The 15,722-nt window shown below is 51.9% G+C and overlaps 2 protein-coding genes across 2 annotated transcripts; both read left to right on the top strand.

Moving 5' to 3' along the window:
* Positions 1-734: 734 nt before the first annotated feature.
* On the top strand, positions 735-3,850 carry LOC101685508 (bone marrow proteoglycan). The gene is made up of 7 exons (XM_004777578.2): positions 735-853; positions 1,172-1,206; positions 1,408-1,477; positions 2,080-2,399; positions 2,703-2,834; positions 3,307-3,418; positions 3,680-3,850. Exons 3-7 carry the CDS (start codon positions 1,420-1,422, stop codon positions 3,736-3,738), a joined length of 681 nt encoding a protein of 226 aa, XP_004777635.1. The 5' UTR covers positions 735-853; positions 1,172-1,206; positions 1,408-1,419; the 3' UTR covers positions 3,739-3,850.
* A 5,380-nt stretch (positions 3,851-9,230) lies between these two features.
* PRG3 (proteoglycan 3, pro eosinophil major basic protein 2) lies at positions 9,231-12,253 on the top strand. The gene is given in 5 exon segments (XM_045067663.1): positions 9,231-9,291; positions 9,735-10,048; positions 10,711-10,818; positions 11,651-11,762; positions 12,249-12,253. Coding segments are annotated over 5 exon segments (600 nt in total).
* The last annotated feature ends 3,469 nt before the right edge of the window (positions 12,254-15,722 follow it).

The raw sequence follows: 15,722 nt of genomic DNA, 5'->3' as shown, positions 1-15,722 counted from the left end.
ATGGTTCACCTCCCTTTCCAATTTTCCCCAACTCCCTTCTCCTCTCTATCTCCCCTTGTCCTCCATGCTATTTGTTATGCTCCACAAATAAATGAAACCATATGATAACTGACTCTCTCTGCTTAACTTATTTCACTCAGCATAATCTCTTCCAGTCCCATCCATGTTGCTACAAAAGTTGGGTATTCGTCCTTTCTGATGGAGGCATCATACTCCATAGTGTATATGGACCACATCTTCCTTATCCATTCGTCCGTTGAAGGGCATCTTGGTTCTTTCCACAGTTTGGTGACCGTGGCCATTGCTGCTATAAACATTGGGGTCCAGATGGCCCTTCTTTTTACTACATCTGTATCTTTGGGGTAAATACCCCAGTAGTGCAATGGCAGGGTCATAGGGAAGTTCTATTTTTAATTTCTTGAGGAATCTCCACACTGTTCTCCAGAGAGGCTGCACCAACTTGCATTCCCACCAACAGTGTAAGAGGGTTCCCCTTTCTCCACATCCCCTCCAACACATGTTGTTTCCTGTCTTGTTAATTTTGGCCATTCTAAGTGGTATAAGGTGGTATCTCAATGTGGTTTTAATTTGAATCTCCCTGAAGGCTAGTGATGATGAACATTTTTTCATGTGTCTGATAGCCATTTGTATGTCTTCATTGGAGAAGTGTCTGTTCATATCTTCTGAAAAAAAAAAATGGGCAGAGGAAACACTTCTTATCAGCCCTCCCATTTCCCTCAGGCTGGAGAAACCCTCCTTTCTCTGGGGAACTTCCTCTGACACCCCTCTATAAAATGTCAAAGGAGAGTCTGAGCTTTGTGAACCCCGCAGGAGAAGGAAGACCTCTGGGCAGGTTAGTGCTTTCCCTCTCACGGGAAATGTGTTCATTTGATTTCAGGGGGGTATGTGTTCACCCTTCGGGGAGGGGTCTGGCCCAGGCTGAGAGGTTCTGGAGGGCTGGCTGGGACTACGTGTGGCTTTTAGGGGTCGGCAGGGGCAAGACTCTCATACTCCTTCTAAGGCCTCCTCGGCTGTGAAGGCAGAGTGTGGAGGACGTGGGGGTGCGTGTGTTTGGCTTTCGGAGCTGTGAGGTGGGAACGCACTAGCCAAACACCATTCATTCCTGGGAAGGCCGACGGTCATTGATTCTTGGTTCTCTCTCATTTCACAGACTCTGAGGGGCCCGTTCAGTACAAACCAATAAAGGTAATATTCCCTTTGTCACCTGCAGGCTCACAGGAAAGCCATCCTCGGCTGCCTGTCACGGTCTGCCTCACTCCATTCAGAAAGGGTCCCAGCATCCTGGAGTTTCAGGGGCTTCTTGTAATACCTTCTCTTTCTCCACCCCACTCCCAAGGGGTGTGTGTGTGTGTGTGTGTGTGTGACAAGCTGTGTTCTTCATTGCAGAAGAAAGCCGAGATGAAAGTCCCCCTGCTTCTGGCTCTTCTACTGGGGACAGTTTCAACTCTCCATCTGGGTAAGTCTCCTTGTCCTTCAGTCTCGCTCCACTTTGTTCCTTTCTAGAGTACATGGGGTCGCAGCCACAGAACCATCTCCTTCAGTGGCCATGCCCTACACCAGGATCTTTGCACACCTGGAGGAGCAGAGGCTCTATAGCCAGGAGCCAAAGGGGCTCCTCAGGGCATCTCTGTTGTGACATTTTTGATTTTGATTTTGATTTTTGATTTTGTCCTCTCTGCCCAATACCAATGACGAATATAATAATAGCTTCCTTCTACCTTGAGCTCACTGAGTGTGTCATGCTAAAGCCTTTTCTATGCATTATGTCCTTTAAACATTACAGCATCCCATGAGGTATGTAATATTGTGTACCCATACCACAGATGGAAAAATAAAGCGAATAGGGGATGGAACCAGTATGCAAATCTACAACTGTCTGAATCTGAGTCCTTGCTCTTAACACCATGACCTCTTATGGGAGGATAAGGAGGGGGAGGCTCCTCCTGGGTTCCAGGCTTCCCGCCCCCTCCCCCCCAGGGTCAAGACAGATGCTGTCCGTGGTGCTGGAGAACAAGGGGTCGATGTGAAGAAGGGACACCTGGTCTTTCTCCCTGCCAGGGACTCAAACATCGAACTCTGAGAGCTTCTTAGGAGATGAGGCCGTGCCTCAGGATGGGGAGATGCCAGAAAATGAGGCAAAGGAGGCCCCTCCGGGGGAGCTGACGCTGCTCAAGGAAGAGGAGGAGGAGTACTCTGGAAGTGAAGATGCCCCTGAGGAGGAGGGGTCTGTAGAGTCTTCCCTAGCCCTGGATGCAGAGGACGAGGAATTTCAGTGCCCTAAAGAAGAGGACACGGTGAAACTGGAGGACAGCCCTGGGTGCAAGAACTGTCGCCGCTTCCTCCTGGTGAGGAGAGCGAGGAGATTTGATTCAGCTCAGGTGAGTGGTCTGGGGCTGAAGCTGAGGCCTGTGGAGGGGTGGGGGGACAGATGCCTCCAGCCTCCGCATCCGTATCTGCCTCACTGAAGAGCCTGGGGGTGTCAACAGGGGCTGGGGCCTGCGCAGGTGTCAGGGTAAGAGGGGGGCAGCCCGTGGAAACAGATCTCCAGCCTTCAAATGGCTATGGAGGTGGGCATGGGGGTGGAGAGGATGGATTTTGAAGATTTGGAGACCCAAGGTTAAGGTTGCATGAGTTCCTTTGAAGGGGTCACTCCATCCTTTCTCTTTTCTCCTGTCCCACAGTTTATTTGCCGGAGATGCTACAGGGGCAACCTCATCTCTGTCCACAACATCTACTTCAATCGCCGGCTCCAGTGCTCAGTCAGCAGGCTCAACCAGGGCCAAGTCTGGATCGGAGGCAGGGTCGTAGGCTGGGTAAGAGGGGTCCCGGCTCTAAATGGGGAGCACTCCTGACCTCAACCAGTGCTCACCTTGCTGCAGCTCTGTCTATGCTTCCCCTTTGATCCTCCAAAGAACTGGGGACAGAAGAACAGCTGGGGTGAGATACCCAGGAGGCTGCCTAGGCACTGGGAGGAACCAAGGATTCAGAGTGAGGAGGTTTGGGGCCAAATTCTGCTTAGCCTCTGTCTGTCTGTGTGACTTGGGTGAGACAGTCAGCCTGGTTCTGCATCTCTGGAATGGGTTTGGGCCAGACGGATGAGTGCATCACTGCCATGCATAGAATGTGATGGTGATGATCACTGTGGGTCAGCATTGCAGCTGACTAGGACAGTGTCCATCAGGGCCCAGCGGTCGAGGGCAAACGTGGGCTGGGACAGTTCCAGCTCTGCCTATCTGCTCTTCCTTCGCGCTTGCCGACGCCCACATCTGCTCTTTCCTCCTCCAGGGTCCCTGGAAACGCTTTTGCTGGGTTGATGGCAGTCGCTGGGACTTTGGATACTGGGCTGCTGGCCAGCCCCGGGCCAGGGGTGGCAAATGTGTGGCCCTGTGTACCCGAGGTGAAGTGGGAGTAGGGATGAAGGATGGGGAGGCGGGGGTCAATGAGGGGGGTTTAGGGGGGTGGACACAGTGGTGGGATGGGAGGGGCTCAGAGAGGCGGTGCTGGGACAGGTCTGTGCCTGGGGCGGGGGGCCTGCTGAGTCTTCGGACTCCCTCTCTAAGGAGTAAGGAATGGGGCGGGGTGGTAGGGGGGAGGCCCTCTTGGGGCAGAGTCAGGGGGAACCAGAGGCTGAAGGCCCCTTCCGGTTCTGCCTTCACAGGAGGTCACTGGCGTCGCACTCATTGCCGCAGGCAACTCCCCTTCATCTGTTCCTACTGAGCGAGACCCAGCCAGGAGTCCAGAGCCACCCACTCCCGGGTAGCTGCCTCCCCTCCCCACCTGCTGCCCCTGCTTCCAGCCCCCAGCAATAAAACTGCTTCCCTGAAACTGACTCCTTTTTCCTCTGGTCACTGATTCTCTCGGCTTAGCTCCACCCACGAACTTTCTGCCCTGCAATGACCACCCTCCCCACTCCACCGTCTCTCCTAGCAAGGTGGCTGGAGCATGGGGTGGGGTCCGGAGGGTCTTCTTGAAGATGGGAGAAAGGGCTCAGGGAGCTCTTCACACGACTTCTAATTACTGGCACATGCACAGCAGGTGCTGTCAGGACCCCCACCTGTTTTCTTCTTTCCCGCTGGACTCACTCTCCCAGTCCTGTGCTGGCATCTCTAACGCAGGGACTTTTCCTCCTCCTTACAGAGTGAGGTTGCCTTAGTGGGCCAGGGAATTAACATGTCCCCGGGAACAGTCCACAACAGGCAGGAGTGGAAGTACGAGTGTCCCAGTCTCTTGCCCTTCAAATGGATTAATTCTAAGGCATGTATTGGGTCCTGTTTCCTAGGGTTTCCCAGGGGGATCAACTGCCAGTTACCCTCGGAGGCAGCTGGCTTTATAATGCACATGTTATTGGCTGTCTCCTGTGATCCATCTGAATTGTCCTCTTCCTTACAAGTGTCCTTGTGCCTCCCAAATAAGCCACTTGTACTCAAATCCTTGTCTCAGGACCTGTTTCTGGGGAAACCCAATATAAGACAGCATGCTGTAGGGCCAACTCTCTATAAGACCTAGGAAGACCCAGCTTCCAGCCATTCGGGAACATACAGTTGTTTATAATAGAAGCACAACAACATCTACTAATTGTTACTGCTTATTGCACACCCATGAAGTACCCCCTGCTGACATTGTGTGATCGATAATTATTACCCCGTTGCACAAAACCAGGCTCAGAGAAGTTATGGGCCTATGCAAAGATGGACCCAAGGCAGAACCTCTAAATGAGGCCAGTGTTGTGACTCAGCCCTCTGTTACGGTTGAATGTTTGTTCAACCATTAGGATCCTGTGGCTGGTAGCACTGATTGCTTCCAGAACACGGTCACCTAGGGATGGAGCACCATGGAGAGGCAAGACACACTCTCTTACCCTTGAGTTCATCTTGGGGCATAGGACTCCAATCCAGCTGGACAGGAGGGAGTCCCAGTCGGAGGCGGGGAAGGAAAGCATTCCAAATCCTTACTCAACCAAGGAGGTTAGCAGAAAATAAGGAGTCAATGCCCTAAAGCGACTTTTCCTCCCAGACTCTTCAAATACATAGAATTACAGGTGGCTTCAGATTTCCAGAGGCAAATCAGGAACCTGAATTTTTTGAGTGTGGCCCAGACGGGGGAAGCTGCCTGCTCAAGCTTGTATGGTTAGTTGAGAAAGACAGAAATCAGAATGCAGCCCATTATAGCTGCTGTTCTGTGACAGTCTGCTGACTTCAAAGATGGTGGAATTCTGGAACACTCTTCTGGGTTCAGCCTGGGGCTGCGTGTTGCGGAGGATGCCGCTGAAGTAGACCTTTCACTCCTTGTCCTCATAGACTATATTCTGCTGTGAGAAAGCATAGCTTCCCTTTATTCCAATTTGCATAATAAAGAGTAACGCTATTTCCCATTGATTAAGCACTTACTAGGTGCCAGGCTTTACGCTAAGTGGAGGTGGACTTTGTCTTGGTCCTCATCCATCTTGTCTGCTGGGGCTGTGTGTTGTGACAGAAGAGGGGCTTCCAGTCCATGGAGATCTCCTGTGGGGGATTCATGCAAGAAAGAGCCGTGAAAGAGGCGTTTGGGTGCCTGGGAACCTTCTGGGTCTGGATCTGGGCATGACTCCAAGAGTGCATTCTCTCTGTGAAAATCCCATGAGCAGTCCACCCTCTAGTACATTTTACAGGATGCATGTTATATGTCCACAAGAAAAGTTGTAAAAAAGTAAAAAATGAAATAAGAGGACTGGCCTTGCAACCCCAAAGGTGGGTTTGTGTGTCATTTTTTCATCTCCAACAAGATGCTAACTGAGCTCTGAAGAAGCTAACTTGCATCTTTAGGACGGAGTCCCCGGAGTTCGTTTCACTGTGTAACACACACAGCAGGAGTTCAATCAACACACAGTGCTTACTTGTTGATTGGGGTCGCAGTTCTAGTCCTGGCTTCCTGACAAGGGCCGCCTCCCAACCCCATGAGCCAGGCACTGTTCTAGGAATTTGGCTCATTAGATGGAGGTCCTGCCATGAGCCTCTGCTCTTGGAGGAGAAAACGGAGCCACAGATGGGCTGACTTTGGACTCAGGATTCCAGGATACATCACACCACGCTGTCCCTCCAGATGGAGAGACCTGCCCTCTGCACAATGTGGGGCAGGGCTGAATCTCGAGACAAGAGGCAGTGTTTGGATCCTGTGAATAGAAATGCAAACAGTTGGCCAGAGGATTGGAGTCTCATGTGTGCTGGAGATGTTGGCCCCACTGGCCGGAATGTCTGGGGCTAACACAGCTGGGCCTATCAAAGAAAGCAGGGATGTGGGAATCTGACAGCGTCACACGTGCCGCTTCTTACTAGTTGTGTCAACGCATTTAAACTCTTGTGCGGTAGATATGGAGGTTAGAGAAGAAAATTCCTAATTTGCAGGATGATTATAAAAATTAAGTAAGTAGGATCACGGAGATTAAAGCCTTAGTGGAACATGGTGTTTGGTCCATGGAGGATCTTCAACAGTATTATTTTGGAATCAGACAAGCTTCACTCGTCAGTGAGGAGGTCACTGAAGTCAATGGACTGTCTTTGCATTTGTCTTGGTCCTCATCCATCTTGTCTGCTGGGGCTGTGTGTTGTGACAGAAGTGGGGCTTTCAGTCCATGGAGATCTCCTGTGGGGGATTCATGCAAGAAAGAGCCGTGAAAGAGGCGTTTGGGTGCCTGGGAACATTCTGAGTCTGGATCTGGGCATGACTCCAAGAGTGCATTCTCTCTGGGTTTGTGTGTAAAGAAAATAGGGTGAGTGTGAAGAGGGGCCAGTTGCAGAGGAGAGGTCTGGGAGAGGAGGCAGAGGGAACGGAGCCGTGGGCAGGCTAAGAGGCTAGAAGGCCTGGGTTTAGGCCTGTCACTGATTTGCTGTGTCTTAAGCACTCTGAGAAGCCATTGTCTCATTATGAAATGGATGTTCCAATGAAAAGACACATGTAAAGCTTATCATGGTGCAAGCTGTCTTTGCTGGTCACCCCAAACACTAAGGAAATGATATCCTTGGCTGGGCCCAGGATGGGCAAGAAAAATGGGAGGGGGTCTAGCTCTCCCACTAGGGAGATCTCAAGTTCAAAATCTGGACCAGGTTTTGGGGGCATGAAATTGACCCAGCTCCCCGTCCCTGAGTCAGGAAGAGAAGCTGAGAGTCAAGTCTGTTGGGCTGGGGAGATAGTGGGCAAGACCGTTACTCTGCAACTGAGCACAGAAATGATCTCTCAGGTACTTCTCCATTCGTAGGTCCCCTGAGACCACAGAGGAGGGGAGGACTCAGGCCTTTTCACCTTCTGGGCTACCTATCTGGTATTCTGGGTACTGGTGTGCTGGGCTGGAATCCAAGAATCAGATGTGTGTTGCCTGGTTGGATGGCACAGAGTTGAGACAGACACCCACCCCCACAAGTCCTCTAGCTCTTGATGATGATATCCAGCAAAATCAGGGCTCAGCGCTTGGTGGCCTCTTCTTGGACTGCAATGAATTTGGCCAGAGCTTGATTGATTCAAAGTTTGCTATTTTGTTAATTGTGGATTTTTTGCATGTATTTTGATTTTTAATAAAGATCACATTAAAATAGTGTTTCTCTTGACTACTGAATTCTTTAGTGGGCTCTTCAGTTTTGCAACTGAGGCAAGTGCCTTGCTCACATCCCTCTAGTCCCAACCCTGGTGGTGATAGAATGCTGGTGGGAGATGGGGATGGAGAGGGGGCGGCCTGGAGTGTCTCAACAACTCTGCATGAAGCTTTCCATTCTGGCTGCTGCCTCCTGGCCATAAGATTATGCCTTGAGATTGGACAAAATGGCATGTTTTACATGTTCTAGATCAGTGATCTAGAAGCTGATGGGGGTGACAGAGGACATTTGGGAATGTACGGAGACATTTCTGATCATCATGACTCAGGGAGGTGATAGTGCTAAACTCATTCCAATGCACAGGACACCCCCCAGCCCCCAACAAAGAACTATTTTCCTGCAAGCAGGAAGGTTGAGAACCTTGATCTAGAGCCACATCATAAAAAATGAGCATACAATTTTAAAGATGCGAAAGAGAGGGAGATTAAAGATGTGGAAGAGAGGGAAAAGGAAGAGGACACGGAGAGAAAGGAAGTAAGTGAAGGAGAGAGAGAGACAGAGAGTCAGGTAAAGACTGAGACAGAATCAGAGAGAGACAAGGGTTTCAAACCAAAAAGACTTAGAAATCCCAGTTCTCCTACTGCCTGTGCAAACTTGGCAAGTTGCCTTCCCTCTCTGAATCTCATTTCCTCATCTGTGAAGTAAGGATCAGCGTACCTTCTCATGGAATGAGGTGAAGATGAGGAATCGGGGGTGTGATGCATATAGAGGACTTGGTTGAGATAAGTGAGTACTCAGGAGGGCAGAGCCTCCCTTGGCCTCCTACCTGCTCCCCACATGGTCTCCCAGCTCCCTGGGATTCCCCACCTCATTAGCTGGGATACTGACCAGGGGAAGGCTGCTCCTGGGGTTAAGGAGTGTTGTTCAGACTAGGACACTATAGGGGCAGTAATAATGCCTAGACAACAGTCAGCTGGGGTACTCTTGAGCACAGCAAGGTGTCTGGATACGCACATGGGAAGAGAGCCCTGGGACATAGGTCTCCGAAGTACCAAAAGACAGCAGTTCTCAAAGGTGAGAGGACTGAACAAAACTCTTATTATCAGCTCCTCTGTGCTCCCCCGCAGCAGGGGGCAATCATCCTTGCCTCTTCCAGCTTCCCCAGAAGCCCAGCATGAGAGCCTTGACCCAGCCTCCTCTGGGGCTCAAAAGCCAGAAGCACTGAGAGTGGAGACCCAAGATTCCCAGAGGTGAGTGCTTGACCCACTTGGAAGCCCGTCCTCAGGACCACCGTGGCCAGCATCTTTTCCCCCTTGTTTCCCAGTATGAATGATAGTGTCCCTGACTCAGAGCAGGCCCATTCTTGCAGGGGCAAGGGTCTGAGCTAAGGGCCATCTGGGGGAGCAGGGATGGGGCTTTCAGGAAAAAGGGACTTTTGCACCTGAGCTGACATCCCACGTCCTTTTCTTAATTCTCCAGTTCAGTGCCTGTTCTCTGGGGAGGAAAGAGTGCTCTAACCAATCTTTGCCCCTTAATCAACTGGTTAAACAAGGATTTTGTCCCCTGTCTGCCAGGGGCTGGGCAGACACACAAGGCACCCACAAGGAGGGAAGGGGAGCTGTGTCCCTGTTCCAAGCCTGGGTGGAAATGAAAGGCCCCCTGCTCCTGCCCCTTCTCCTGCTAGGGACAGTTGCTGCTCTCCATCTGGGTAAGCCTCCCCTTCCTGTCTCACCAACCTTTCTTTTTTCTCCTTTATCTTGCAGGTATTTTGCCTCACAGGGCCAGGGCCACAGCTGCCCCCCTTTGGTTGACCCCCAGCCCATCTCTGATTAGATTTCTCCTGGACTCGGAACTGTGACCCAAACTTTCTGCCAGGGTTACTTCAGAGGAAAACCCCACCACCTGTGAAGAGGAAGGACTTCTCAGAGGTGCCTCCTCCCAGAATACACACCTACGGTGTCAGCCAGAAGTCAGGATCTCACCCACTTGTGTCTACGACCCAAGTGTTCTCACCTCACCCCATGCTAAGGAGATCCTTCCAGTATTGGTTACAGATGGTGGCTCATGTGGGCCTTCAGAGCTGTCCATGGTCCTGGAAGAAGGGAGGACCCCCCCCCCCCGAGATCATTTTAGGTTACCCCTTCTTCCCAGAGAATAATGCTCCCAATCTGGACGGCTGGGAGGCACAGACAGACCTGAGTCAGAATCTGGAATGTTTAGGGGAGCAGGAGGGAGACTCTGCCTTGACCCAGAAGGTGATTCAGTCAGAAGGAGAGGAGACCAAGTCTTCTGGCTATTGGGACACATTTGAGGGTGACTAGGCCATGGATTCCAACCCAGCTGCCCTAGACAAGGACTTTCAGTGCCCCGAGGAAGTGGACAAAGTTTAAATTCCAGGCAGTCCTGGGTGCAAGATGTGTTGCTTCCCGTTGGTGCGGAACCTTGAGAAATTTGTAAACACTCAGGTATGTTGCAGAGATGCTACAGTGGAGGACTGGAGGTGAGGAGGAGATCAGATTCAACCTCTTCCCTTTGAGATTAGAGGTTCTTAAAGCATAATATGTGTCAGGATCTCTAGGAGGTCTTGTTAAAATACATTTATGGCTTTGCAAATCTGGGGCAGGACTTGAGAGTTTACACGTATAACAATTCCCAGGTAATGGTGGTGTTGTTGGTCTGGGGCCTGCACTTTAAGAACCACTGTCTGCACGAGTGGCTTTGGTATTTGATATACCCGTGTTTAGTCCCGGCTCTGCCTGACATTGGCTCCGTTGCTGGGCTGGTCAGCTCACCTTTTGGGGCTTCTTTGTTTGTCAACTGGAGATATATAGTACCATCTTGTTAGGGATGTGGTTGAGGATTAAATGAGATGATACATGGAAGTATTTGGAATAGTCCCTGGGTCATTAAAACTCTCACAAATGGAAGTTTTGATTATTCTGAGTATTATTAGTTTTTGCAAAAAGCTCCTGACCAAGGGACACAAGATGGGATTGAGAAGGGCAAGTAGGTCATTGATATCTGACCTACAAAGAGATGAGAAGCTCTCTCCTGGAGGCTCAGAGACTTGAGAAAAACCGGAGAATTCTCTACCCTACATTTTCTTCTTTCTGCTGAATGTCTGCAGAAGGTGTTTGTCTCCATACACAACTCCAACTCAGATCATCACGTCCTGCGCATGGCCAGACGGGTCAATGAAGGACAGACCTGGATCGGAGGCGTGCTCAAGGGCTGGGTAGGTGAGGTACCAACCTCCCTGGGGACAGGAAGTTCTCTCTGACTGTCTCCAGGGACCCCCTGCTGGCGTCTAGCCGCATCTCAGCCCTTGAGGCCAGCCTCAAGCAGCAGGCAGTGTGGCACTGGAGCTGGCTTAGACTGGGTCTGGGGGACCAATGATTTTGGGCATCTCATTCCAGCTCCATGCTCACAGACTTCATGCCTGTAGCTTGAAATCTGCCCCAGTGGAGGTATGCACACCAAGGAAATGGGCAATTGTAAATCAGGGTTCTTCCTGCCCTCTGTGTTCTCCCCTTCCCCTGGAGCTGGCTATTGAACATTTCCTGGTGCATCACTGGAGTCAGGAGATAGGCTCCATGCCCCGCTTAGTCACCTACTAGCTGAATGACTTCCTTGGAGTCTCAGTTTCTTCATCTCTAAAATGGAGCCCCTCTCTCAAGGCAGCTCTTGGATTGTGGATGAATAAATGCCATGAAATGTGCTACGCGTGTGTGGTCCCTGGCCAGCAACATCGGCAAACCGGGGAGCTTGTCAGAAGTGCCCAATCTTGGGCCCCACCCCAGAGTTCCTGAACTGGAATCTGCATTTTAAGAAGAATGCCAGGAGATCGTATGCACTGTGAAGATGGAGAAGCGTGTTCTGTGTGATGGGGGAACGCTGGCGGCGCTTGCATCAGCATTGCCTGTAAACTCTCAGGCATGGGTCTCTTGCGGATCTGGCTCCCCACTGGGTGGTGAGAGGGGAAAGGAGCACTCAGTGGGCCCTCTCTGGGGTCCCTGGGTCTGTCTCCCGGGACCTCTGCCCTATGACCCTGCCTATCACTTCTTTAGTTCCCGTGCGGGAGATTTCAATGGACTGATGGGAGACGCTGGAATTTTGGATACTGAGCCTCAGGGCAGCCTGTGAATGGGGAAGGCAACTGTGTAGCCCTATGGACCAGAGGTGAGGGGGACTGGGTCCAGAGCAAGGGAAAGCAGTGGCAAGGTACCCTCTCACACGCTGTCCCTTTGAGTTCTCTGAATATACCTCTCCAAACTCACACCTTCCCCCAGCCGGAGAAGCCACATCATCTGTGAGGAGGGCTGAAATGTAGGGATCCCTCAAAGTAAAACCAGGTGATGGGGTACCCTGTATGGGAGACAGATGGGGGCTCTCCAGCCTCACCGACCGCGCTAGGCTTGGGGCTGGGGGGCTGCTATCCTTCCTCTGATATGAGGGCCACGAGGAGTGACAGAGGAGAGGAGGAGATGTGAACGGAAGGTATGGATGAAGGACGAAGGGAAGCTGTGGGAATTAGGGCTGGCTGACGGGTAATTCGCCAGCTTTGAGCAGCATGGAAGCCAGATGTGAGGGAGCTAGCTCCAAGGCTAAGACCATCTGTGCTGGAGTAAGCCTGCCGCCATCCACATCCAGCTCTGCCTCTTGCAGGCTGAGACCCAGGCAAATTACTACCTCCACTAAGCCTCACGTTTCCCGTCTGTGAGATGGGGATGATGATAACATCTATCTTTTGGGGTCATTGCGATGATCATGTGCAATAAGTATACTTTAACCAGCTAATTCATGAAGCTCTTAGCACACTGCCTCCCTCCCCCGCCCGGGAAGAGCTGGGTGCACCTTAGCTAGAAGGGGCATGTGGGAAGCACCCTGATAGTCCTGGTCCCCGCCGGCCAGCCAAGGAGGGAAGGAGAACCGCTTGCCACACAGGCAACCGCTGACGTACCATGCTTTCCACTGCTGGCAGCTGACTTCATGTGAAAGGTGTTTGCCCTTCGTCTGCTCCTTCTAAGCCTGAGGTGTGGAGCCCCTGCCTCGGAGCCCCCTCTCTTCAGACCTCCCCTGGCAGTCCCTGGACCCCTCCAGGCTCTGTCTTCCAGCCTCTCCTGGCCAAAAACTCAGACTTCCCACAGCATTTCCCAACTCCATCTCATTATTGCACACGCTGGAGGACTGCCAGTGGAGCCCCAGGCTGGGTGGGGAAGCCTAGCGGGAGCAGCCAGGCACCCACTGGGCTGGTGAGCTCCCCATGGGCCTTCCCTGTCCAGCCTCCTCCACTTCCACTGCCGGAGGACTGCCTCATGGGTGCGCAGTGGGGCACTGTCCCTCCTGCTTTGTTTGGCTCCCATAAGGGGTACAAGTGTGGATGGGCTTTCCAACGTGGAGGGGACTGCACCCATTCAAGAACTGCTGTGCGCATGGTGTGTACTGAGATCCCACCTGGGAATCATGTGGGAGGGAGGAAGTCCCTTCCTCTAGGGACTCTAGGGCAGCTGGTTCCTCTAGCTCTGGATCTTCCTGGCCTCTCAGATACTGGCTCCTGTTTTCTATTCTCCCAGCCCCCTGTGGGTGAGTTTAAAGTCCCTGGGTCCTGAGATGGGTCCTCCACTCCTTTCTGAGGTGTGTCCCCCACCCCAATCCCTTCTCCTTTTCCCCCATCCCCAGCTGACCTCCCTAGAGAGAACACAGTCTCAGATGGGAGCTGCCTTCCACTGGGAGGGCCTTGGGGCAAAAATTGTAGCATCAGGTAGCGGTGAGGCTCCTGTCCCTATTCTAGAGACCCTTCCCCTCACCTCACTGTCCCCAAGGACGGAGAACACTGCTCCCTTTCTTTGTTCCAGGCGGGATGCTGGGGTTGATAACCAGGAAGCTCAGGCCTGAGCTGGGTATCAGGAGGGCAGAGAGCCCTGCGTTTTTGGGCGGGGGGTGGGGATGCAGAGGGAGAGAGATTAAGGCACAGAGCTAACTAGCTAGCTATGTGATCTACTATCATATTTCCCAAGGGTGTAGTTCCACTTGGGGTGCAGGGAGAGTGTACAAGTGTGTTTGTGAGTGCACACGTACATGTGTGTATATGCATCTTGGTGTGTACAAGAGTCAATCCTTGCATGCTTGTGTCTATCCCTGCACATGGGAGTGTCTATCTATAAATACGCAAAACTGTACGAGTCCGTGTGCCTCTGTGTGCTGAGCACACTTTAAATACCTCTGTAGGGGTGCCTGGGTGGCTCAGTGGGTTAAAGCCTCTGCCTTCAGCTCAGGTCATGATCTCAGGGTCCTGGGATTGAGCCCTGCATTGGGCTCTCTGCCTATTTGTGATCTCTGTCTGTCAAATGAATAAATAAAATCTTAAAAAAAAAAAAGTAGGGATTAAAAAAAAACCAACCTCTGTATATTTATGGATACATAACATGTACATAAATATACATAATGTATATTTATGGATACACCTGGGTGTTGTGTACGCCCGTATACCTTTGCCCCAACACTCTTGGATCTGTGTGTGCCTGTATATGTGTGTAACAGTGGGTTTGTAAGTGTGCGTATGTGTGTGTGTGTGGAACACATGTGTACAGGTCTACATCTGTGTGTGCATGTGTGTATCGGTCCAGGCATGTGATGGTATGCAGAGTTTCAGGAACAAAAAGAACAATGTTCTCAGATGGACTTTGCTGCTAAAGGGGCCAGAGTCAATGGAACAGGATAGGAATGGGGACCCCCAGGGGAAGGAGGTAGTAAAAAAGCAGGAGACGAGTCCCCTGAACATCCTGGCAGCAGAATGACAGGCGTGGGTACTGCAGTGACTGTCACCAGTGCCGGGCCCAGGGACTGCCTCTAGGTACAGAGGCCTCTCCTCAGGGGAGGGGTCTGTCCATCTGCCTTGGTTGGACACTGAGCCAGGAAGCCCCTCATCACAGCATGTTGGTCTTCCCAGGGACAAAGAAAGAGGGCTGACAAAAGTCAGACCCCCCACCCCATCCCTTCCTTGCATACTTTAGCAAGCTAATTCTTGATGTTCTGCTTCTAGAAGAACAGTGGAATGGGCTGTGGGTAGGGGGAGGAGGGTTGGTAAGGGAAGATCCAAAGAGGGAGCTCTGAGACCAGTATTTTGGCTTTTATCAGATTCCCCTTCTCTCCTGGATGGGGAAGGAGCTGCAGCCGACACCAGTAGCCCATCTGGCTCGAGGCAGTATAGACAGTAGCCCAGTATCTAGCCAGCCAACACAGGAGATGGGGGGGGGGGTGGAGAGCAGGGCTCAGACCCCTCCAGACTGAGGCTCGCTGGAGGCAAGGCGAGGGAGATAAGCTCTCTCTCAAGTGTGCAGCACTTCGGTGACTGCGCCTGAACTTCAACCATTAGGCATTTATATCTTTGGCTATTTAAGGCCTTTCAGTCTTGAATAGCCCTTGATTAAAAGGCGATCCTCTTGGGAGAAGAAACTCCTGAGGGTGTTATCTATTCAAACCTCTGGAAGGTTGATGGGTCGTTTGTGGAGAATAAGGTTTTTGGAGAAGGAACACGCAAGGGAAGGGTGTGTGTAACTATCCGTGGCTGTGGGCTGGATGGGTTGTGGGCAAGGTGGGGATAATTGGGGCAGAGGGTGCTGTGTGCACCGTTTCCTCTTCCTGAGGACCCAGGAAGACTGTTTCCCAGTCTTCCTTGTGGCTGCAGCCTGGCCAGTGCAGTGGGGTTGGACAAGCCATAAGCTCTTCAGGGCCTGAACTTCCCAGGGTCTGCAAGCCTCGCGTCCCCCTTTCCCTGCCCGTGACCTGGCCTCCATGTGTCTCGGATGGCATAGCCACCCGGTGGAGGGAGGGGGCTGTCTGACCCACTCTATGATATGAAACCTTGAGGTTCTGCAGATTTCTTGGTACTGCTGCCTAAACACTTGGTTTAGCTCAACACATACAGAAATAAAGGGGCCCACGGGTGTCCTGGTTTTTCTCAGACAGCTGTGGCCTAGAAGTCAAGATAGTAGACTCTGGAGCCATAAAGCTTGGGGCTGGGGGCCCAGCTCTGCCAGCTCAGTCTCTTCCCCTTACCAAGCCACAGTCCCCTGCTGTTAAAGGAGGGTCCCAGTAGGCGACCCCTGTCGCGCACCCAGCCCAATGCTCAGCCGTGGT

The sequence above is a fragment of the Mustela putorius genome, unplaced genomic scaffold (genome assembly GCF_011764305.1).
Source record: "Mustela putorius furo isolate JIRA1106 unplaced genomic scaffold, ASM1176430v1.1 tig00000127_pilon_pilon_pilon, whole genome shotgun sequence".
NCBI lineage: Eukaryota > Metazoa > Chordata > Mammalia > Carnivora > Mustelidae > Mustela > Mustela putorius.
This window is presented reverse-complemented; position numbering and strand designations above follow the sequence as displayed.